We start from the raw sequence: 23,446 nt of genomic DNA, 5'->3' as shown, positions 1-23,446 counted from the left end.
GTTGCTGCTTGAAGTAGCCAGGTCAGGGGGAAGGACTCATCTAATAGAGATGGGGCCTTTACCATTCCTGTCACAGACAAACTTACATTTAAACCTACTCCTCCCCCCTCCCCAATTAAACTTTTACAAGAATAAACATGAAATATGAGCAGCAAATAGCAAAGTCCAAGTTCAGGAACCAAGAATGAAGATACAGTTGAGAAGCAGGCAGATACAAAATGCTGGAGTAACTCAGCGGGACAGGCAGCATCTCTGGAGAGAAGGAATGGGTGATGTTTCGGGTCGAGACTCTTCTTATCTTCTGAAAGTGTCAAGAACTATTCAAAGAGTTTCCAGCGGGAACTGTAATATATAGAGTCCAGTCTGAAGAAGGGTCCCGACACGAAACGCCACCCATCCTTTTTCTCCAGAGATGCTGCCTGACCCACTGATTCCCACTTACTCCAGCACTTTGAGTCTATCTTTTGTAATATATAGAGATGCAGTTAGTGGTCAAATAGTTGATTGGAGAAGAAAGGAGAATGCACTATGATGTCAGGCGGAGGTCCGGCCATCTGTCGTTTTGCACAGACCAACTGTACTACAGGGGGTCAGAATGGACCATTTCCAAGACCGACCCGATCAGGCAATGTATTAATGCAAATCTCAGATCAAATGGTGTGAAACATAAAGGGAAATGAAATGGGATGATGACTGTAGCACTATGTGTGGAAAGGTCCATGACCACAAGGAAAAACCAGACTTCAGTGGTTGCAAAGCTCTTTGGGATATTCTGAAAGGAATGTAAAAGGCATTATGGAACATCTTTCTTCTCTTTGAAAAGTAAGAACTATTATCATTATAACAGTGGATGATGGGTAGAAATAAAATAATGAAAAGGTACAACAGAAATAACGGAAAAGATACCTCAGACCCTTGGTTGAGAATGATGAAATGCAAATAATCTAGATCAGAGAAGTAAAATTTCCCTTTTTTAAATTTGGTAGAGGATGCACTGCTGGAGTTAGAGAATGAAAGGGCAAACGAGGCAACATTAATGAAAGACAAATGGGGGCTGAAGGAGAGGAAAATAAAACTGGTTGGGAACAAAGTGAACACATGGGATTCTGCTTGTACAATGGCTGATGAGCAACACTGGTTGGTTGAGCCAAAAAGTTTTGTTACAGCAATTAAATTTCTGTATTGCTGAAAGGAACTGAGGATGGAGAATCGGGAAGAAACAATGAATGTGAACACAGATTAGTAGAGTTCAAAGGCCTGGTTCAACAATGTGTTTCTACGACTACTGTACGTGCAGTCCAGGTTGCTGGTAGTCCTCACCTTGATGGGAGAGACTTTGGCTGCTTGGTATCACCGGGCTTGAAGACCTCCTGCTTCTCAGCACCCCATCATCTTTTACGAAAAACCTTGCCGGGCTGTTTTGTCTAAAGTCTGCAGCGACTGATCCTTGAAGCAAAGTGAACAGTTACTCAGCATACAAATTAAATAGTTGAAAGCCCACATTGAATTATATAAAATAATAAATGTCACAAAGCTGGAAATTAAAATTACGTGAAATATTTACAAAAGGTAGTCAGGTTCGAGAGTGAAAATAGGGTAATGGAGGATTGGGCTTCAGTAGAGAGAAAAGGAAATAGATTTAGCTTTGATGGGGCTGATAGAGCTGCTGCCTCACAGCACCAGAGAACCAGGCTCGATCTTGACTTGGGTGCTGTCTGTGCGGAGTTTGCATGCACTCTGTGACCGAGTGAGTTTCCTCCCACATCTCAAAGATGCCTGGGTTTGTAGGTTAATTGACCTCTGGTAATTGCCCCCTAGTGGGTAGGGAATGGATGCAAAAATGGGAGTCCAGAACCAGGGGACACAGTCTAAGAATAAAGGGGAGGCCATTTATAACTGAGGTGAGAAGAAACTTTTTCACCCAAAGAGTGGTGAATTTGTGGAATTCTCTGCCACAGAAGGCAGTGGAGGCCAATTCACTGGATGAATTTAAAAGAGAGTTAGATAGAGCTCTGGGGGCTGGTGGAATCAAGGGATATGGGGAGAAGGCAGGCACAGGTTACTGATTGTAGATGATCAGCCACGATCACAATGAATGGCAGTGCTGGCTCAAAGGGCAAAATGGCCTCCTCCTGCACCTATTTTCTATGTTTCCATGTTTTTATGTAACACAGAACGAGCGCAAACAGGTGATCGATGGTCAGCATGGTCTCTGTGGGCCGAAGGGCCCGTTTCCACACTGTATCTTTCAATCGATTCCATCAAAAGACCATTTGCTGCCTTCTAAATGATTTTGCTTTTAGAATTTAGTTGAACGTGTCTATGCCAAGATAGGAAGAGAGGTTGGCGCTCAAGTCAAACACAGGCAAGTAATAGCAAGGATTGGTGGTTGGCCTTGGACAGGGTCCTGGCATTTGCATGCTTGCATACTGGAATGGCCAGAGCTGGTAAATGAAGGAGTTAGGAGTGAGGTGTACCTGATGTGGAGAGCACCGATGAAGAGGGCATTCCAGCAATGGATTGTCGGTCCTTGGCTTTTCCACCCTTCTCTTTCACCCCTTTTAAAGTGGCAAGTTTTGTCGGGATCTTCTGTTGTACTCCAGTGTGCTTCAAACTTTCATTGGTGGTGCTCACGAGATGAATGGGCACATGGGGTTTTGAAATGAGGGATTGGCGGATATCAGGCGTGCGAGTAAACATGGAGGTGGTGCTGTTCTCCCTCTGAAGATGGACTTCAGCAGCTCGCTCGGAGTGCTCCATCAACGTGCTCGACTGCCCAAGGTCCTTGGTGCCATGCTGGGCCAGACCTGCCTCACTCTGCGGTAGGAGGTTCATTTCAGCTCTCTCTCCATCAAGGCTGTGCGAATGAATGAAGCCTTGAATCTAAAGGTTCAACAATAAATTATGTTCACGGCAAGCTGGATATCAATAACCAACCTGGGCTGACAAGGAAAAGACACATCAAGACCACAGCATTGTAAAGACCAAACAAGTGTAGTAATAGACCATAGTGCCCCATATTCAATAAGATCGGGGCTGAACTTCACCTTTATGCCATATTCTTTGTGATACTGATATCACCACATGGATCAAGTAAATAGAGTTGCTGCCTTACAGCACCAGAGACCCGGGTTCGATCCTGACAATGGGTGCTGTCTGTACGGAGTTTGTATTTTCTCCCCGTGACCGCATGGGTTTTCTCCATGTGCTTCGGTTTCCTCCCACACTCCAAAGACTTACAGGTTTGCAGGTTAATTGGCTTTGGTAAAAATTGTAAATTGGCCCTAGTGTGCAGGCTAGTGCTCGTGTATGGGAATCGCTGGTTGGTAGGGACACGTTGGGCTGAAGGGCCAGTCTCCGTGCTGTATCTTTAAATTAAACTGTCTTATTTTTTCAGCACATAAAATGTCTGGCAGGAACTTATGTAATTTAAGTACAATTTACAGTTTGTGCATTTGTCTGAGTCTATATGTCTACAATGCTGCTGCCAGCAGTATTTTCATCACACTTGCACACTGCAGCAGTTGTGCATATGGGAATAATCTCAACTTGACTATCGCCCTTTCTCTAAATGTAACACAAGCCCCTTCTGAAGCAAAAAATATTGTTCCATTAAAAGCCACAAAGTGCTGGAGAATATGGATCGGTGATGTTTTGGGTGGGAACCTCTTCAGACTCAAAACGTCACCCATCCATGTTCTCCACAGATGCTGCCCGATCCGTTAGTTATTCCAGCAGTTTGTGTCTTTTTTTGTAAACCAAGATCTGCAGTTCCTTGTGCCTAATATTCTTCCATTGCTAGCTTGTAAATGAGCCACAACAAATTTGCACTTTGTCCACTGAGTAACCAGTCTTAACTGATGCTGCTTCGCACTGCCTGCTCACTAGACTAGCAGTATTAACAAAGCCTCACTGCTCAGGTTTTCAATAATTATACTCTAAGAACGGCTCTACTGCCCTCCAGTGGATCTCTACCTTTACCCCAGAGAAGAAATTTCGAGTGCACTGACAGTTACAATGTGGGAAAATAACTGCAGATGCTGGTACAAATCGAAAGTATCACAAAATGCTGGAGTAACTCAGCAGGTCAGGCAGCATCTAGGAGAGAGGGAATGGGTGACGCTTCGGGTCGAGACCCTTCTTCAGACTGAAGAAGGGTCTCGACCCGAAACGTCACCCATTCCCTCTCCCCTCGATGCTAGCCTGACCTGCTGAGTTACTCCAGCATTTTGTGATACCTTCTGACGGTTACAATAGTTTCTTCTTTAAACCAACAATATTGAGGTTCAGTGGCAGCCTCAGTCAGGCTAACTATTGCACTGTGGATGAGAGTGAGGCTGGAGAATGTTGTCTGTCAGTGTCTGTTCTTTACTGGGTAATCCATTCACCCCAATTATAAATCCACAAGCCATTTCCAGCCAAGCGGTAGTTTTGGTACCGATGGATCATTAGCAATGCTATTCCTATAGTTATTTCAATTGTTTTAGACTCAAACTTTGTAAGATTTCTGTCAAAACTTGTTCTCTTTTCACCAACAATCAAAATACGAGGTGAACTGCCACCTGGAAAATCTCCACACCAATGGTGAGGCAGGTAATATTTATCCCTCAAACCGTAGTGTTGGTGTTAATCTGATCATTACACAAACACAGAATGCTCTCCATGCCATAACACTGTCTCTCGGGTGCTTGAGTCCACATTGGCTTCGAGCTAGCACCCAACTCACCCCACCCTTTGCTCTCAGAAAATTCTTGCTTTTCTGATACTTATTGCTAGAATGGAATTTGCACACAGGGTAGGGTTGCTGCCTCACAGGGCCAGAGACTCAGGTTCCAACTGACTACGGGTGCTGTCTGAACAGAGTTTGCACGTTCTCCCTGTGATCGCGCAGGTTTTCTCCGGGTGCTCTGGTTTCCCCCCCATACTCCAAAGGCGAACAGGTTTATAGGTTAATTGGCTGCAGTAATAAATTGTAAATTGTCCCTAGTGTGCAGGATAGTTTTAGTGTATGGGGTGATCGCTGGTCGGTGCAGACTCGGTGGGCCTAAAGGCCAGTTTCTGCGCTGTATCTCACACCACAACATCGGGCGTGCATTCCAGACCTCAATCACCTCCCATGCAAAATAAATTCCACCCGTCACCTTTGGTTCTTACAATACAATACAATTACTGATCACTGTCATTCGACATCCATTATCATGTATGTATACACTGTAAATGGCTGGATTGTAATCGTGCATGCTCTTTCCGCTGATTGGTTAGCACGCAACAAAAGCTTCGTACACGTGACAATAAACTAAACTGAACTGAAACCCTTCTGCTTGGGCAAACTGTTGTTCTCAATCCACTCAGTCTGAGTTACTCCAGCTTTTTGTGTCCATCTTCTGTCTATACTAATTATGTCTTTAAATATTTAGAACATATAAATGCACAGCATTGGGACTGGCCAACAATTTCTGTGCCAAAAATGATGCCGAGATAATCTAATCTCAATAGATAAGCTAAACTGTAGAGTGCTTACAGATGTCCTGGGTCATGGACAATATTAAAACCATCCTGGTTGGTTTTAATATATAGTGCACTACATTATCAGAGTGAAGTTATCAGCACAAGGTCGAAGGATGAGCAGATTCAACAGCACTACCTGAACAAGGTTAATTTCAACCTGGAGATTGTCTGCAGACGACTGGCACTAGCTTCCTCGGATTGTGTACAAAGGTGGATGGAGAAACTAAATGGCTCTGGCCATGGTAGAACTGAACCCTGACATTTAGGAAGTGTAATAATATGGTCCCTAAAACAGCTATGGTCCCTAAAACGTGACATCAGTATATAATCTGCTTTGGTGATATTAATAAAAAGATCAACATTGGCCAGGACACGGGATAACAGGGCGTTGTGGAATCCTTTGACAGGATAGACTGGACTTTGGTTTAATATCTCACAGTTTGCACTTGAGTAATTCTTCTTTATGTCCGGTGGATGTTGTAAAGTGTAAAATGTACATCTGGCAGTGCTGAAAGTTTGGTTAATGCCATACTAATCAAACAATTGCAACACTCGACCCATATTGACACTTTAATACACTACTTTCTGTGATCTCCAACAGAGCAGGGCTGGAATAAAGGGGCCGCCTAGATTTTTCCTCAAGTGCCTGCAGTTGACATTGAACCCACTAGCAGCTTCAGTGAACAATCACACTGAGCCGTTACTGCTCTGCCATCACACGGAGCCCATTCATTACCTGTGCAGCCTCAGATGAAAACACGACAGAGCTCTGCTTCAGCTGTTTGCGCTGTTGCTGTTCAAGGCGCTCCCTCTCCCTCTCGACTGTCCGTTGGGACTCTCGCAGACGCTCCAGATCCTGCTGGTAATTGCGCCGTTGGTTCTCCAGCTCCTCCTTCTCCTGAGCCAGCTGCTTCATCTGCTTCTGTAGCTCGTCCTCGCTCCCGTGGAGCCGAGAGTTCTGGAGGTCCATCTCCCGCTGCTGCCGATCACGTTCCCGCTCCCACTTGTGCTGCTCCTGACGCACCTGGTTCTGCAACTTCTGAACGTTGGCCCGCTCCTCACGCTGTTTCTCGAAGTTCCGCTGCTTCTCTTGCTCCAGAAGCTGGCTGCCCCGTGATGCTGCGGGTCGGTACTGTCTGTCCCGCTCCAAGGTCGCGCCCATACTACGCTGCATCTCAATGTAGCTGTCCTGTTGGGCAATCATCACCTGAGGGGAACAAACAACCAGAGCACTTCAATACAGGTACAGAGCACACTACCGTAGGCTGGGTGATGGGGTGGGACCATTGTTCCACGTGAACTATCTACTCAGTATCTTCACATCCATTGTCCAGTACCCAAGGCCGCCAGGTTAAGCAGTGACTTACTTGTACTACTTTTCAATTCAGCACACTGTCTTCATTGCTCACAGTTCAATGATTGTCACTACAGACCAAAGCAGATTGGGTGACAATTTTGCAGAATACCTTTGAACAATTTCAAGCATTTGTCTGTCATGTGATTTCTTTGTCTCATCCTCATTCTGTCACTTCAGCCTTCCTACAGCATGGCTATGGGCCAAACGGGACTAGTTTAGATGCGTATCTCGGTTGGCAAGATAAGTTGGGCTGAAGGAGCTGTTTTCATACTTTATGACTAAGGGTGCAAGGGTGAGGAAAGAAACCTTTAACCCATGTCTTCTGTGTTATAGATCAATTTACTCATTGGTTTCAAAGTGTGCATTGTGGTCTGTTAGAATTATTTTAAAATGCTCACCTTCAGCTTGTAAAGCAGATGTGTCAGTCTCTGCACACTCTGGACCAGCTAAAGAGAATCAGACATCTATTAGACATGAGTCAGGAGATGCAAGAGTGTTTAATTGTCATATGTACCAAAAACAGAGCAATGGGATACTCACTTGAGGCAGCACAACAGGTGTGTAAACAAAACACTCACAAATAACACAACAGAAAAATATGAATTAAAAATCCCACTATTCGTGCAAATAGCCCAAGTTCTTAATGCAATCAAGCCAGTTCAGTTAAGTACTTGTAATCTTCAAGAGCCTTATGGTTGTTGGGAAGGATATATTCTTAAATGTGATGGTTACTGTTGGTTACTGATACCTTCTTTTTGAAGGCAGAAGTGAAATGAGAGTGTGGCCAGAGTGGTGTGGGCCCTTGATAAGGCCGTGACACCTATAGATCCCTTCAATGGAAATTATACAAGCAACCTGACAATTAACCGTTTGTTTTGATTTTAATCTGCCAAGAATATCACTTTCCTAAAACTCTGATGTTTAATAAGTAGTGCATAAGTATTCTGTTACTGTTCCCTTTAAGTAAAAGCAGAGTGTGATCACCCATCCCAATTTTGTGTTTTGAGTTTCACTTCACCCAATCCCTCAGGCTTTTACAGTAAGTCTCATATTATCCCATCATCACTACTTCAGTTACCTCATCTTCTCTCGGTGGGGCTGTGAGTTGCCTAAATACCCACTCTGCTTATTTCATATCCCCACTTGCCTGTATGATGGTGTGAACAAAACGCCTACTTTAGCCATGCTAACCCATAGTATTGATGCTCCAACGACAATATTCAAGAAGGATTTTCACTCAGTGAAGAAAATGGTACACTTGCTTGATTTGGAGGAACTTGGATGTTCCTACCTGCTGCCTGACTATTCTGGGGGACTGGAGGTTTGAGAAGTGCTGTGAAACAAGCCCTGTTAAGTTGCTGCCATGCACTTGTAGATAACAGATACTGGTGGAGGCTTAATCCTTCAGACTGCTGCACAGGAAACCGAGTGACGCTTGTTCTAAAATTATGTCAATTATGAAAATAAGTCAAGTTTACTCAAAACAGAACTGACCTCTGTATCACACACCACACTGCTGTTACTACTGCTGCACCACCGAGATAGATCACTCTGAAAGACAGCAAATGGAAACACCAAATTAGACACAACGATAGATATTTACCAAATGGGGGTTCTGGTACACAGAACCAGTCTGAAAGCTATTTAACCCACTGCAGTAGCACACAGCTTCAATAAATATTTTTGGTTATTGCAACAACAAAACAGTTGAAAGGCTCGTTTTTTCCCCATGTAGAGATGCTCTTTCTTCCATTCACTAATGCCACGTGAGCTTCTCTGCAATAAATTCATATCAACTATACAGCCGACATGAACTAATGAACAGTTTGATGGTGGGGTGGGCCGCTGGAAGTCCTGTAGCAGCCTAGGGCTCGGCTGGACGTGGCGCCGCACCGAGGCCTATAACGTGGACCGGACGTGGCCTGCAGGGGCACAGAGCGGCAGAGAACACCAACGACCACTCTTGGCCAGGCCGAACCTGCAACACCGCCAGGACAAGGACACTACACCTATCATAATTGGGACTTGGAAATGGTGCCAAATCTGGCGGCTGTGTATATTGTTTCAGGATACTACTACTGAACATTTGTACTATATATGAGATGCTTATCTAAGATAGATCTATAGTGATACGTATTGAACTGAATGCAATATACATGACAAATAAAGTCCAATTGAACTACCCTGTTCTTCTACATGTCATCCTGGCAGACATAATGGCCATTATGGTGTGCAACTAATTTTGACCATTGCCAAGCAATTATGAAAACCATATCTGCACCTTGTTTATCGCCCCGTCTCCTTGATTTTAATCAGTACAGTCCTGGTGTTGAGATCTCTACAAGTTGGAACTACAGTTTACTCTGATCATATAAAAGAACCCTGAAGACTCAAATGAATTGAACAGTTTATGCACTGTTTGCTGATCTAAGTTGGATAGTGGAAGGGTTGCTACAACAACTGGGCAGGAAGGACGGAAAAGCAACCAAGGCCTGCGATAAAAATAGCAGAACTAATATTTGTTAGTACACTGTGTATGAGAGTCTGGTTTTACAAGGTGATCCGCTGGGGACCTTTTAAAGAATGAAAGGATGCAGCTGAGTAACAGACTCCCCAGTGATCAAGGGATTGTCTCGAACAAAACAGACCAGAAATTTAGGTGGGGAAGCTGTCAGACAGGGTTACAGCTCATTAGAGACCAGAACACGAAACATTAACATTTCTGGGCAGATTAGATTGATACTTGAATTTTCAGAAGGGCTTTGATAAAGTGCCACACACGAGGCTGGTAAACAAGATTGGAGCCCATTAGAGGTGGCGAATCTGTGGGACCCATTGCCACAAATGGCTATGGAGGCTAGGTCATTGGGTATTTTTAAAGTAGAGATTGATAGATTCCTGAGTAGTAAGGGTGTCAAAAGGTTATTGGGATAAGGAAAAATGGGGTTGAGACAGACAAATAGATCAGCCATGATAGAATGGCGAAGTGGACTCGATGGGCTGAATGGTCTAATCCTGCTCCTATGTCTTATGGTCTTATGGGGAAAAAATTATTAAAAGGACATGAAATATGGCAAACGCATGGGATCAGGTACAAAGTTCATCTGGAAATTTATGCAACATGGACTGGGTGAGTTAAATGGTTTGTACACTGTAATTTCTATACTCGAAGATTATTAATCTATTAATGGAATGTTGAAGGTTTATATAATAAGTTAGTGGGGATGTAGAGGGGAATTTCATCAAGGCACAGGATGAGGATCGCACATTGGGGGTCCATCAGAGATACTGTACCGTTTGTCCACTCTCGCACTCCTGCAGCTGGGGATCCGAACTTGCCCGAGATCCAGGTTTCTCCTTCAGCTCACTGCTGGAAGATAGCGTGTTTAACTTTTTCTTGATGGAGCCCTCTGAATATAGGAAAGGAAAAATTAGGGGCTCCAACAGAAAAAAAAAACGGTGGCAACTTTCACAGGACCCCCTCGCCCAGCAAACCACAATCACCTTTGCTTAGATTAGCGGAGCTGCTGTCGTAGCCTCCAAAGGTCTCTGCTCGGCGTGGTAACCCCGAGGATCCCAGGCTGTCTTCTAACTGCCAGCTTATGTTGTTGGGTTGACAGGCAATAAAGCTCTGGAGCTTTTCAACTGGAAGGATGAAAAGTCATGTTATTTACGCAGGACTTGGAAAACGTTAGGTAGTCTGCATTCCCTCACGGGTCACATTTAGTTTAGTGATACAGCAGGGAAACAGGCCCTTCGGTCCACTGAGTCCATGCCGACCACCGGTCACCCGTTCGCACTACTTCTGTGTTATCTCACTTTCTCATCCACTCCCTGCACACCAGGGGCAAGTTTCAGAGGCCAATCAACCTACAAACACGCAAGTCTTTGGGAAGTGGGAGGAAACCGGAGCACCCGGAGGAAACCAACATGGTCACCGGCAGAACGTGCAAACTCCACACAGACAGCACCAGGGGTCAGGATCGAACCGGAGTCTCTGGCACTGTGAAGCAGCAACTCTACCAGCTTCGCCACTGTGCCGACCCTCTGCATATGAAAAGAGTTAAAAGTTTCATCTAAAATTGCCTTTTCTTGACTTTCTTGGTTATATTTGGAGACAAGAATATTAGCGTTTGGGAAAGGAATATGGTGTACAACGTTGCACTACCTGCTGGAAAGATGAGTTGGTTGGAGCAGTGGAGGATGGGGAAAGAGAAGAGCTGAATCACTGATGGTCATTGAGAGCAAGGCTGATCACTAATCTGCAATACAACCTTAGACATGCCACCGCGAGGTCACTTGAGAGTGCTGTAGCCTTAAGCCAGAATACAGAGATAAGATCCCCTATATCCATCTCTGTAAGTTGGAATCAGCACACTGGACTAGAAATGGGGTTCTAAACTTTGGTTGCTAAATCCTTACAGATGAGTGTGCTGACAATTACGATCATTTTTTATGTATGAAGAATGACTTTAAATCATGTGCTCGAGAATAGTTATGGTCTGGTGTCAGAATGTTTCTAACAGAAATAGCAAAGGGAGGATCACTGTTTGAGAGTGGGTAACCTGGTGCAAGATTCCATTTGACCGTTATCATTTATTATCCCAGAGGTTCTCAGTGAGACACTCGCAGGCACTTGCTTGCAACCATATTACCAAAAGAACAGATTTCCAATGATCATAGCTTCAGAGGAAACAGGCCCTTTGGCCCAACTTACCCATGCCGACCCAGCTTCCCCATCTACGCTGGTCCCTCCTCCCCGCGTTTGGCCCATACCCCTGTAAACCTTTCCTATCCATGTCCCTGTCAAAATGTCTTTTAAACGTTGCTACAGTACCTGCTTCAACTACCTTCTCTGGCAGATCTTTCCATATACCCACCGCCCTCTGTTGAAAAGGTTACCCCTCAGATCCCTATTAAATCTGTTCCCTCCCAACTTAAAACTTGTGTCCTCTGGTTCCTCATGATCCCCTTACTCTGGGTAGAAGCCTTTGTCCATTCACCCCATCTATTCCCCTCAGTCCGGCTGCAGTCTTAAAACACTCTGATCCGTGTCTCATGACTAGTTCAGGGCGCCCGTCTCTAACTCACCTTCTTTCAACACCTCTGTGAACACAATATCTCCTCGCTGGGACTCGACAGTGTCAGATCGAAGCAGCGCCCGCTGCCTCCCCATGTCCAGGTAACCATTGACTTCCGTTATTTCATTGTAAATGTCCAGCTTCTCGGTCAGGGTCCTCCTGAGCACATCATCCTTAGTGCTCAGGTGCTCTGGAAGTGGAAGAAATAAATGCTTAATGAGGCAGCTCTATACGATGCCACTGGCCACAGATCCACAGCGGCACAAATGTAAAATCTCCTGCTGAGCTGGATCGCCCTCAGAGGCGACACCTGGTGCAGTCCCTTGTCACGTAAAAGGATCAATAGAAGCAAATCCATCAATCCCACAATCTTCCACCTCCACACTACGATGCCCCAGTTCCTTGATGACCATGGATTCCTGAAATATGGCGACGGGAGAAAGGTTCAACTCCAAACTGCTGAAGTCCATAGAAAAGTGCTGCTGGTTACAGACTTCCTAATTCTTGTATTTTCAGTCAAAATCCCAGAACGTGATATATTCGAGTTTTGAGATGAGTTTATTGTCACGTGTACCGAGGTATAGTGAAATGCTTTTGCTGCATGCTATACCAGTCAATGGAAAGACAATACATGATTATAATAGTTATCCACAGAGGACAGATTCAAAAGAGTGGAGCGATTGTAGTGCGTGATTGCAGATCCACTTCTGTGACTAGCACACAAAGAGTGGCCTGGGCTGGGCGCCATCTTCCTCAGATGACTTTCTAAGTCAAGATGGCATGCTGCTTGGAGGGGAACCTACAGGTGGTAGGTTATCATATGCATGCTCTCCCGAGATGCTGCCGGACCCACTGAGTTACTCCAGCACTTTGTGTCCTTTGGTGTAAACCAACATCTACAGTTCCTTGTTTCTACAGGTGGTGTCGTTCCTTAGTACCTATCGTACTTGTCCTAGGGTTAAAGGTTGCTGGCTTACCGGGCGCTACTGGGAAGCTTTGTGAACGGCAGCAGTTATTTTCTAGATGTTGCAAGACGCAACCACGGTAAACTAGCAATGAAGGCAGAAAATATTTGTCATGGAGAATTGGTGTCAACCGGATCATTTGTCTTGGATGTTGTCAAACTTCAAGAGTGCACTCACAGTTTAATGCTACTCTGACACACATCTACTGGTGCCTCGTGGATGGTAGAGTGGCATGCACCTACACATTTAGGCATGTGCAACACACAGACACCACTCGTCTGGACTCACCGACAAGGTGCTGCAGTTCTGCTAATGCCTGGACTTCTCAAGCAAGCACCAGCAACCGTCTTGGATAGATGAAGCAATAAATATGATCTATATGAACCGTTGCTTCAAAATGGCAGCCAGCATCAGAGACCCACACTCCTGTCATCGGGAAGAAGGTGCAGCAGCCTGAAAACTATAATTTCCAGCTTCCTCTCTACAACCATCAGGCTATTAAACACTGCAACCTCCAAATAGGCTCTGAACCACACAGACTTGAGGACATTATTTTTGACTTTGCACTATCATTGTTTGTTTATTTACCTATCTGTTGTGCCGCTGCAAGTAAGAATTTCATTGTTCCGTTTCGAGACGCATGACAATAAAACACTCTTGACTATCAAACAAAAAAAAAGCCAACTTAAAAACTTTCCAGCAACATCCTCTTACGTTGAAGCTCTTTGATTCGAGCAGCTCGTCCCTCATCCTGTCGCCATTCCTCCTCTTGCTCACCAAGGTTTGCAGCCTCTTCAATTGGGTACCTGAGCAAAACCAAACCAATTAGCCACTGGCTTGAAGTTAGCAGAACTCACTTGTCGAGACAGTAAATCATCACAGCCTTAGATTCATCCAATAGACGATGAGAAAAGATCACCATCTTACGAGGTCCCGAGCATGCAAATATTTGATGATGGTCAACATCAACAAGAGATGGTCACTGATGGTCTGGCCACTGGAGGGTGGCTGTTCCGACAGATGTTGCATGAGGGGAAGAGATTTAAAAAGCTCAAATGGCTGCAAGGAGAGCCCAGAGAAAAAGCTCTTTGGCCCAGTGCATTCATCTGCAGTAAATGCAGCAGAGACGGCCTCAAAATGGGCTCCTGATGCACGCAAATGTTCAACATGGAACTGACCACCAACAGGCAAACCATCGTCCTACAGAAAACTATTATCTCAAGACCATGCCTGCATGACACCCTGGTTTGGCTGCATCCGGGCATGGATTTCTTCAATTGAGTTTGTGAATGGAATTTATTACAATTTATTATTGATTATAAACAACCCTTCACAATGCAGGGAGATTGTTGATGTAGTAGTGGAATTCATTGCCACAGAAGGCTGTGAAGGCCGTCAATGGATATTTTAAAGGCAGAGATAGTTTCTTGATTGGTACAGGTATCAGGGGTTATGGGGAGAAGGCAGGAGAATGGGGTTGAGAGAGGAAGATAGATCAGCCATGATTGAATGGTGGAGTAGACTATGGGGAGAAAGGCCTAATTTTGCTCCTATCACTTATGAACTTATATTGGGTCTACAAAACCGCCGAGAAACTCCTGCAACTACGTACTGGGGACAAGATTAGCCTCCAGCTACTGTAATGGTCTTCCCTTGTGCTAAATGACAGCACAGCACAGCGTCAGTACTACACTGGAATGTTTAGATTACGGCCTCATGCCTCTCGAGTTGAACTGGAACCCATGACTTTGACTCAGATGAAGGTGCTGACATCTGTTGATATTCTTTAGTCAGGAATCCAAAGCAGTCAAATTCCTAAGAGTAAGCACTGTCAAATTATTTCTGAAACAGACTTCATTAAACTAAAGCATCAGTTGATCTCAAAGATGGCTGCATTGCACCGTTTCATCACAGGCTCCTTTTAAATAGCTCTCTTTGCTCATTTTTACATTAGTCAGGTTAGAGTTTACACAGCAATGTAGAATTCATAAAAACATGAACCATGATCATAACACAGATAATGTACTGGTTTGTCTCTCAGTCATGGATTACTGGTGGTCCTAGCCTATGGAGCACTTGTAAACAGTGATCAACATTGGCTCAGAAACAGCTTTTTCCTCTGTTATCAGGCTTCTGAACGATCCTTCCATAAGCTTGGGTACTGCCCAATTCATCTCTACCCAGTGTGGACTTTGGGTTTCTAAGGAACTGATGCGCTACAATGCTGAGAACTATATTCTGCACTCTGATTCTTTTCCATTGCTTTATCTATTGTAATTAACTTGATTATATTTGTATAGAGCATCATCCGAACTAATTGGATAGCTTGCAAAATAACGTTTTTCACTGTACCTCAGTATGCATGACAATAATAAACCTACACATAGACCCACGATCAAAGTGGTGGAATAACTGTTCAGAGGCGGTAGCCCTGGCAGGTTAAAAGTGCATTGGTAAAGCTAGATAATGGTCCCTGTTTGTAGGAAAGTTCATATGAGTGTGGGTAGACACAATAACCAGGAGTAACTCAGCAGGTCAGGCAGCGTCTTTGGAGAAAAGGAATAGGTGACGTTTCGGGTCGAGACCCTTCTTCAGACTCGACAGACTCATACGAGTGGGTGCAGCCCCCAAATGATGGCTAGTACATTAGGTGAAAGGCCAGTGTTTGTTGTGCTACACTACCTGCAAATAGCATCGCGAATAACAGCCATCCAAGTATTTCGCTCCTCCTTGGAACTTGTGTGGATTTCGTACATCTCGGGGCCCTCGTCTGAAGCACTGATCAGGAACATTCCTTTCTCTTCATTGGCCACTTCCCTGACGATCAGCTTGTGCAGCGAGATGCCAGCTGGCTTCTGGTCCTGAGGATGTGGGAGAGGCAGAGACGGCATTAGGGCAAGAGCATAATGACTTAAAGCGGAACATAATAACCTTCCCCCTTTCCTGTCGACTTGCTGCTGCTTGATTGTGGAGCAAGTCATTCCTTCTTTCTGCAGCAATACCAAATCCCTTGAGCAATTAGATGTATCCTTGTCTGCCAATAGACAATAGGTGCAGGAGTAGGCCATTCGGCCCTTTGAGCCAGCACCACCATTCAATATGATCATGGCTGATCATTCTCAATCAGTACCCCGTTCCTGCCTTCTCCCCATACCCCCTGACTCCGCTATCCTTAAGAGCTCTATCTAGCTCTCTCTTGAATGCATTCAGAGAATTGGACTCCACTGCCTTCTGAGGCAGAGAATTCCACAGATTCACAACTCTCTGACTGCCTTTTCATTTTTACCACCCACCCAGTTGGTCTGCTCATTGTTGATCATCCATTGGGCTATGCGTTAGCACCATACATCAAGCAGGTTGTGGGACAAGTACGAGACCATAAGCAGAAAGTATGACCCACCCTGCAGCTTTCTGGAGGAAAGGAAAGAGTACTGTTCATATCCTGCACCCTCATTCTGCAAACAAATGATTAGAGTTGAGAGGAACATGCTGTCTTTTCCTCCACCCCTACAGACTTACCACAGTAGCAAACAAATACTTCTGATCCTTTTCTTGAAGTAACAGAATCACATCTGATAAAAGGACAGCCAGAATGTCTAAGAGAATGGTGGGATAGAAATACAATTAATAAATCATTGATATTTCCTCTTCCTGCACACCATCTCCCAACATACTTCCCCACCACCCACATCTTTCAGGCAAGCTGGTTCTACGTTCCAAATTTAAGATAGAAATTACACGGTGGAATTTTAAATGATTGAGATTTGAAAAATGCTGAAGGGCACCACGGTGGTACAGCGGTGGAGTTGCTACCTTACAGCGCCTGGGACCCAGGTTACATCTTGACTACGAGTGCTGTGTGGAGTTGGTACGTTCTCCCTGTGACCTGTGTGGGTTTTCTCCGGGTGTTCCAGACTAATTGGCTTTGTAGGTTAATTAGCTTTGGTAAAATTGTAAATTGTCCCTAGTGTGTGTAGGATAGTGTTAGGGATTGCTTGTTGACGCTGACTTGGTGGGCCGAAGGGCCTGTGTCTGTGCTGCATCTCTAAACTAAACTACTAAAAAACAACTGATTACTACATCTTCTAAATCTACCACAAACCTACTGACTCCCATAGCTAACTTGACTACACTTCTTCCTACCTTGCTTCCCGTAAAGACTCTATCCCTCCTCCCAATTTCTCCGTCTACGCCGCATCTGCGCCCAGGATGAGGTATTCCATACCAGGGCATCAGAGATGTCCTTCTTCTTTAAGAAACGGGGGTTCCCCTCTTCCATTATAGATGAGGCTCTCACTAGGGTCTCCTCGATATCCCGCAGCTCCGCTCTTGCTCGCTCTCTCCCCAGTCGTAACAAGGACAGAGTTCCCCTTGTCCTCGCCTTCCACCCCATAAGCTGTCGCATACAGCATATAATCCGCCAACATTTTCGCCACCTCCAACGGGATCCCAATACTGGCCACATCTTCCCATCTCCACCCCTTTTTGCTTTCCGCTGAGACCGTTCCCTCCAAAACTCCCTGATCAACTCGTCCTTTCCCACCCAAACCACCCCCTCCCCAGATACTTTTCCTTGCAACCGCAGGAGATGCAACACCCTCGACTCCATCCAAGGACCCAAACAGTCTTTCCAGGTGAGGCAGAGGTTCACTTGTACCTCCTCCAACCTCATCTACAGTATCCGCTGTTCCAAGTGTCATCTTCTCTACAACGGCGAGACCAAGCGCAGGCTCGGGCAATCGTTTCGCTGAACACCTCCGCTCAGTCCATTTTCACCTACCTGATTTCCCAGTGGCTCAGCACTTCAACTCTCCCTCCCATTCTGACCTTTCTGTCCTGGACCTCCTCCACTGTCAGAGTGAGGCCCAACACAAATTGGAGGAACAGCACCTCATATTTTGCTTGGGTAGCTTACACCCCAGCGGTATGAACGTTGACTTCTCTAACTCCAGATAGCCCTTGCTTTCTCTCGCCATCCCCTCCCCCTTCCTAGTTCACCCACTAGTCTTACTGTCGCCAACTACATTCTATCTTTGTCCCGCCCCCTCCCCTGACATCAGTCTGAAGGGTCTCGACCTGAAACGTCACCCATTCCTTCTCTCCAGAGATGCTGCCTGTCCCGCTGAGTTACTCCAGCATTTTGTGTCTACCTTAAATTAATGTCACAATTTGATTCATCTCTTGTCACCATCTTGAAATGAACACTTTTAACAGGCTATCTTTGAGCGCTGTCCCAATGGCACAAAACAACAATTCCAAATTGGGCTTTTACCTTTTAGCCGCCCAGAGGCAGCCTTCCAGCACACAACACCTTCGTGCAGGAGCTTCCTCTTTGGTCTCAGCATGTTCATTTTATGGAACGTGCTTCCATTCTTCAGCTTGGCCGTCGACTTGATATCCATCCTATTCACAATCTCCTTCCAGCGCCGAGCTTTCTCACACAAACTCACTCTCTCGTCCACGTCTGTTATTGTGTCCTTTATTAGCACCAATGCCTTCGGCAGCTCTTCGTGATCCTCTGAGCCAGCTTGGGAAGGACAAAGGGAGCACTCAGCAGTTTTACTGGAGTTCTGAGTGTACCTAGAAACTCCTAATGCTTTACTTTTCCCAGTGCTGCCCCATTGTTCTTTAGTTTAAGGTCACTGATTCTTAAAGGAGGCACCCTCTGTGTAACAGTGGGCACAGAGAGCGCTGCAATGGGCTCAAAGTCTAACCATTTCTGCTTCTGGCTTCAAATCATGGGCCAAAGACCCCAGGCAGAAACATGTCCCTTTCTCCATAAGTAGAAGCATTATAAAATCTATCATTCTCTCTCAAAATAATTTCTATGATAATTTTCACACACCCAGCAGGAACTGGGATAACCTTGCCTCTTACTGCCGCTCTTGAGGCTAACACAATAAGAATATTGAATAACTGTCACACAGCTGGACAGACTGTGGATAAGGTGTACACGTGCAGAGAAGTAAGCTTCCTGGAAGAGAATGAGCTAGGATAAACATAGTGATGTCTTGAGGGAAGCACAGGTTCAAAATGGAATATGTCTAACTGGAAGAACCAGTGAACCATTTTGGTGCCTATAAAACAGCGTGGGGGGGGGGGGGGGGGGGAGGGGTTATAGAGAGAGGGTTTAAATTATGAAGGCGCAAGGCATTAAGCAGGAAACTCTGTTGACACCTAACTTTTATACAAAAATTGAGCAGTCTTTTAAAAATGCAGTGGTACCATCCAGTTTCATCAACAAGTAAAATGATCGCTTCCACGTAATATACCATACCTTCAGTATTCTGAATAATCCTCTCCACCAAGACTGGGTATTTTGTAATGCGTTGAGTGACCAGTAAAATGCACTCCTGCACCCCGAGGCGCCTCACCACAGAATAGTTACTTAATTTCTGTAAAAAAAGACAGGTACGCTACAGTGAGACCGAGCTCAGAGTTTCCAGGCTGGATGGTGTGATTGAATAAACCCTCCACCTTTGTCTCTGCCGAGCACGCACCTTGATCAGGTTCTGAAACTTCTTGTTCTGCTGGTACATCAATTTGTAATAGGTCGCCGCCTCATGGTGCTGGCCACAGAAGTCCCCATACTGCACCTTCATTTCATCTCCACATTCGCCTGAAAACTGAGGCAAAGTAGATTTGATCACCCCACACGTTCACATTATAATTGATTCCAGTAAAATCCGATCTTACACTCAAAATTGTAAACTTTGACAAGAATAGTAGAGGTACAAAATTATTTCTCTTCTTTATGAACCCAAAATATCACCAATGCATGTTCTCCAGAGATGCTGCCTGACACACTGAGTTACTCCAGCACTTTATGTCCTTCAATACAACAGCATGCTTGTAGACAGAGTAAAGCACTCTTGAAGGGCCCAATTGTGCATGATCTACTTTTCCCTCTCAACCTCAATTTCCTGACATCTCCCCGTAACCTTTGACATCCTTATTAATCAAAAAGACCCAATGCATTGGCCTCCACAGCCACAGATTCACCACAAATTCCTTCCCATCTCCATTCTGAAGGTACATTCTTTTGTTCTGAGGTTGTGTCGTCAAGTTCTACGCTCTCCCATTATTGGAAACATCCTTTCCACCTCTATTCCATCTTGCCCTTTCATTGGGTTTCAATGACATTTTCCCCCATCCTTCCAAGTCTTCCTCAGCCAACAATGAACCGTGATCACACTGATCCTACTTCCTACCTGTTGTGTGAGGACATCTCCAATTTTCTGGATGAGGTAATTCCGTTCACTCCCTTCTTCCAAGGAACTTTTCCGCCGTTCCTTCAACCGGGAGAAGAAGCTTTTGTGGATCTCAAGTAGCCGGCGCAAGCAGGGAAAGATTCTGTTCACAGTGTGCTGGTCACTTAACTGAAGCTCCTCCTCCATCCCCCGGCAATATACATGCAGCATAATTTTCAGAGTTCTGACATGATGCATCTCTGTTTGCATTAGCTCTAAGGACAAATGAGAGAATCGGAGATTTATAAACATTTACTGCACTGATTTTGTTCAATGAGTCTGCATTGGCTAAAAATGAACTGTGAAGTTTAATCCCACTTTGCAGTTGTCACTCAGCGGCTTTGACAAACAAAGCACATCATGTGCTCTCCTAGGTATTTTTTAAATAAAAGTTTCTTCCACAAGCACAAGTCTGGACTCTGAAAGATTTCCATTAACAGGTCAGCTCCCCCGTTATAGAGATGGGAGGGGGAATGACCAACTTATCATTCTCCCCAACACAAAGCCATGTCATCTACATTTGTGTCAAAAATGCAAGTTGAAAAAATCGTGTTGCAATATTTACATTCCCCCCCCCCCCATTACATTTTGTGAGATCGAAATTTATTCCACAGCTCAATTTTCTGAGTAGTGATTTGTGAAATCCGTAAGGATGAATTTTCTTAACCCAAATGGTTGTAATATGAGGGTCAACTATATAACTTGCATATGAAATAACTTGCCTTCAAATACTGAGGGACGCCTATATAAAATATATATTTTTCTCTCTTTCGAGACTTTGTATAGTTAAGAAAATTGTAAATATCAATAGAAGGCCATTTGGTATTAGCCTGTAAAAGATAACCTGTAATCCAATCAATTATTCCTCATTTCAGTCCCAAAGGAATAATTCTTTAATTTGATACTTAGCTTAGAGAAACAGCGTGGAAACAGGCCCTTCGGCCCACTGAGTCTGCGTCAACCAGCAATCATCCATACACTAGTTCCATCATTGGGACAATTTCTAGAAGCCAATTAACCTACAAACCTGCACATCTTCACACTGTCCTGACTCACCTAGAGAGACAGGGCACGTACGTGAGGATGCTATTCATAAACTATAGCTCCGCCTTCAACATGGTCATCCCCACCAAGCTCATCACCAAACTCCACCAGCTAGGCCTCAACTCGTCATTATGTGACTGGATCCTGGACTTCCTGCTGGAACGACCGCAGGCAGTGAGAATGGGCCCGCACCTGTCCTCCACTATCACCCTGAGTACCGGCACACCACAGGGCTGTGTTCTGAGCCCCATGCTCTACTCCCTCTTCACACACGACTGTGTTCCTGCATTCGACACCAACACCATTGTCAAGTTTGCAGACGACACAACGGTGATCGGGCTTATCACCAACGGGGATGAAACAAACTATAGAGCGGAGGTGCAGAACCTGGCGGACTGGTGCTCGGATAACAACCTGTCCCTAAATACCACCAAGACCAAGGAGCTGATCATCAACTTCCATAGGTCACATAACGGGGAATATGCCCCGATCTCTATCAACGGGGACAGTGTGGAGAGAGTGTCCAGCTTCAAGTTTCTGGGCACCCACATTTCGGAGGACCTAACATGGTCCAATAACACTGCTGCGCTGGTCAAGAAGGCACAACAAAGACTGTTCTACTTAAGAACACTGAAAAAGTCTGGTCTACCCCAACAGCTGCTGACGACCTTCTACCGCTGCACCATAGAGAGCATCCTAACGCATGGCATCCCTGTGTGGTACCTCAGCTGCACGGAGGCAGAAAGGAAAGCTCTACAGCGGGTAGTCCATAGAGCTCAGAGGGCCATCGGAACACAGCTACCAGACTTGGAGGGCATCTACAACACACGATGCCTCAGAAAAGCCACCAGCATCCACAAAGACTCTTCACACCCCTGCAACAGTCTGTTCGAACTCCTTCCATCGGGCAGACGAAACAAGGCCTTCTACGCCCGCACCTCCAGACTCAGGAACAGCTTCATCCCCAGGGCCATAGCTGCTATGAACCGGTCCTGCTGAGCCGGATGGTCACAACGCATAGATCAACTTGCACTTTACCCTGTCTAAAAACTGTTACAATTGTTTCGTTTCGTTGGGTTGCTGTTAATTACTTAAATTATTGCATCGTATGGGAGGCGCATTCCCAATCTCGTTGTACCCCTGGGTACAATGACAATAAAGATATATTGCATTGTATTGTATTGTATCTCTGGAATGTGGGGGAAAATCCACGTGGTCACAGAGAGGATGTGCAAACTCCGTGCAGACAGCACCCATGATCAGGATTGAACCTGGGTCTCTGGCGTTGTAAGGCAGCAACTCTACCGCTGCGGCACTGTGCTGCCTAAAACAAGGGCGGCACGGTGGCGCAGCGGTAGAGTTGCTGCTTTACAGCGAATGCAGCGCCGGAGACTCAGGTTCGATCCTGACTACGGGTGCTGCACTGTAAGGAGTTTGTACGTTCTCCCCGTGACCTGCGTGGGTTTTCTCCGAGATCTTCGGTTTCCTCCCAAACTCCAAAGACGTACAGGTATGTAGGTTAATTGGCTGGGTAAATGTAAAAATTGTCCCTAGTGGGTGTAGGATAGTGTTAATGTACGGGGATCGCTGGGCGGCACTGACTTGGAGGGCCGAAAAGGCCTGTTTCCGGCTGTATATATATGATATGATATGATATTCTAGACACCCCAACTCACACTGTAAACCTTTGTTCGCGACACCCCAGCAAGGGGGAAGTTTGTGTGCACAATTATCCTATCAAGCATTGTAAGAATTTTGCATGTTTAAATGAAATCACTCCTGTTCTGTTGGAGAGGCATGAAAAGAGCAAGAAAAGACTGAATCCAATCATAATATTGGTTAAAAAAAGTCTTCCAAGCTCACGAAGGATGATGATCAAGTATTTGAAGGCAAGTTATTTAATTATCATGGAACTGTACTGCTACAAGAGCCAACAACCTCACGTCAGAAAATTGATCCAATAAAGCTGGGGCGGCACAGTGGTGCAGCGGTAGTGTTTCTGCGTCACAGCGCCAGATCTTGACTACGGGTGCTATCAGTAATAGAGTTTGCACGTTCTCCTCGTGAGTGCATGGGTTTTCTCCGGGTGCTCCCACATTCCAAAGATGTGCAGGTTTGTAGGTTAAATAGCTTTTGTAAATTGCCCCTGGTGTGTAGGATAGAACTAGTCTGTGGGTGATCGCTGGTCAGCACTAAAACTAAAACAGCTTGTTTGAAACGTATTGGGAACATGGCATGTTG

At 45.2% G+C, this 23,446-nt stretch overlaps 1 protein-coding gene across 1 annotated transcript in view; it reads right to left on the bottom strand.

Moving 5' to 3' along the window:
- The window catches only part of arhgef18b (rho/rac guanine nucleotide exchange factor (GEF) 18b), a 154,245-nt gene that overhangs the window by 5,025 nt on the left and 125,774 nt on the right, over positions 1-23,446 (bottom strand). The window contains exons 16-30 of the mRNA XM_078423729.1: positions 20,123-20,376; positions 19,412-19,537; positions 19,189-19,306; positions 18,184-18,438; positions 16,431-16,507; positions 15,594-15,772; positions 13,626-13,717; positions 11,957-12,136; positions 10,370-10,510; positions 10,160-10,275; positions 8,360-8,416; positions 7,264-7,311; positions 6,245-6,715; positions 2,478-2,883; positions 1,321-1,446 (exon numbers count right to left, since the gene is read on the bottom strand). Of these exons, the coding sequence (XP_078279855.1) occupies positions 1,321-1,446; positions 2,478-2,883; positions 6,245-6,715; positions 7,264-7,311; positions 8,360-8,416; positions 10,160-10,275; positions 10,370-10,510; positions 11,957-12,136; positions 13,626-13,717; positions 15,594-15,772; positions 16,431-16,507; positions 18,184-18,438; positions 19,189-19,306; positions 19,412-19,537; positions 20,123-20,376 (2,646 nt within the window). The remainder of the gene's footprint in view (positions 1-1,320; positions 1,447-2,477; positions 2,884-6,244; positions 6,716-7,263; positions 7,312-8,359; positions 8,417-10,159; positions 10,276-10,369; positions 10,511-11,956; positions 12,137-13,625; positions 13,718-15,593; positions 15,773-16,430; positions 16,508-18,183; positions 18,439-19,188; positions 19,307-19,411; positions 19,538-20,122; positions 20,377-23,446) is intronic.

The sequence above is a fragment of the Rhinoraja longicauda genome, chromosome 28 (genome assembly GCF_053455715.1).
Source record: "Rhinoraja longicauda isolate Sanriku21f chromosome 28, sRhiLon1.1, whole genome shotgun sequence".
In the NCBI taxonomy this organism is placed as follows: domain Eukaryota; kingdom Metazoa; phylum Chordata; class Chondrichthyes; order Rajiformes; family Arhynchobatidae; genus Rhinoraja; species Rhinoraja longicauda.
The sequence above is the reverse complement of the archived record's forward strand: the minus strand, read 5'-3'. Positions and strand labels throughout refer to the sequence as shown.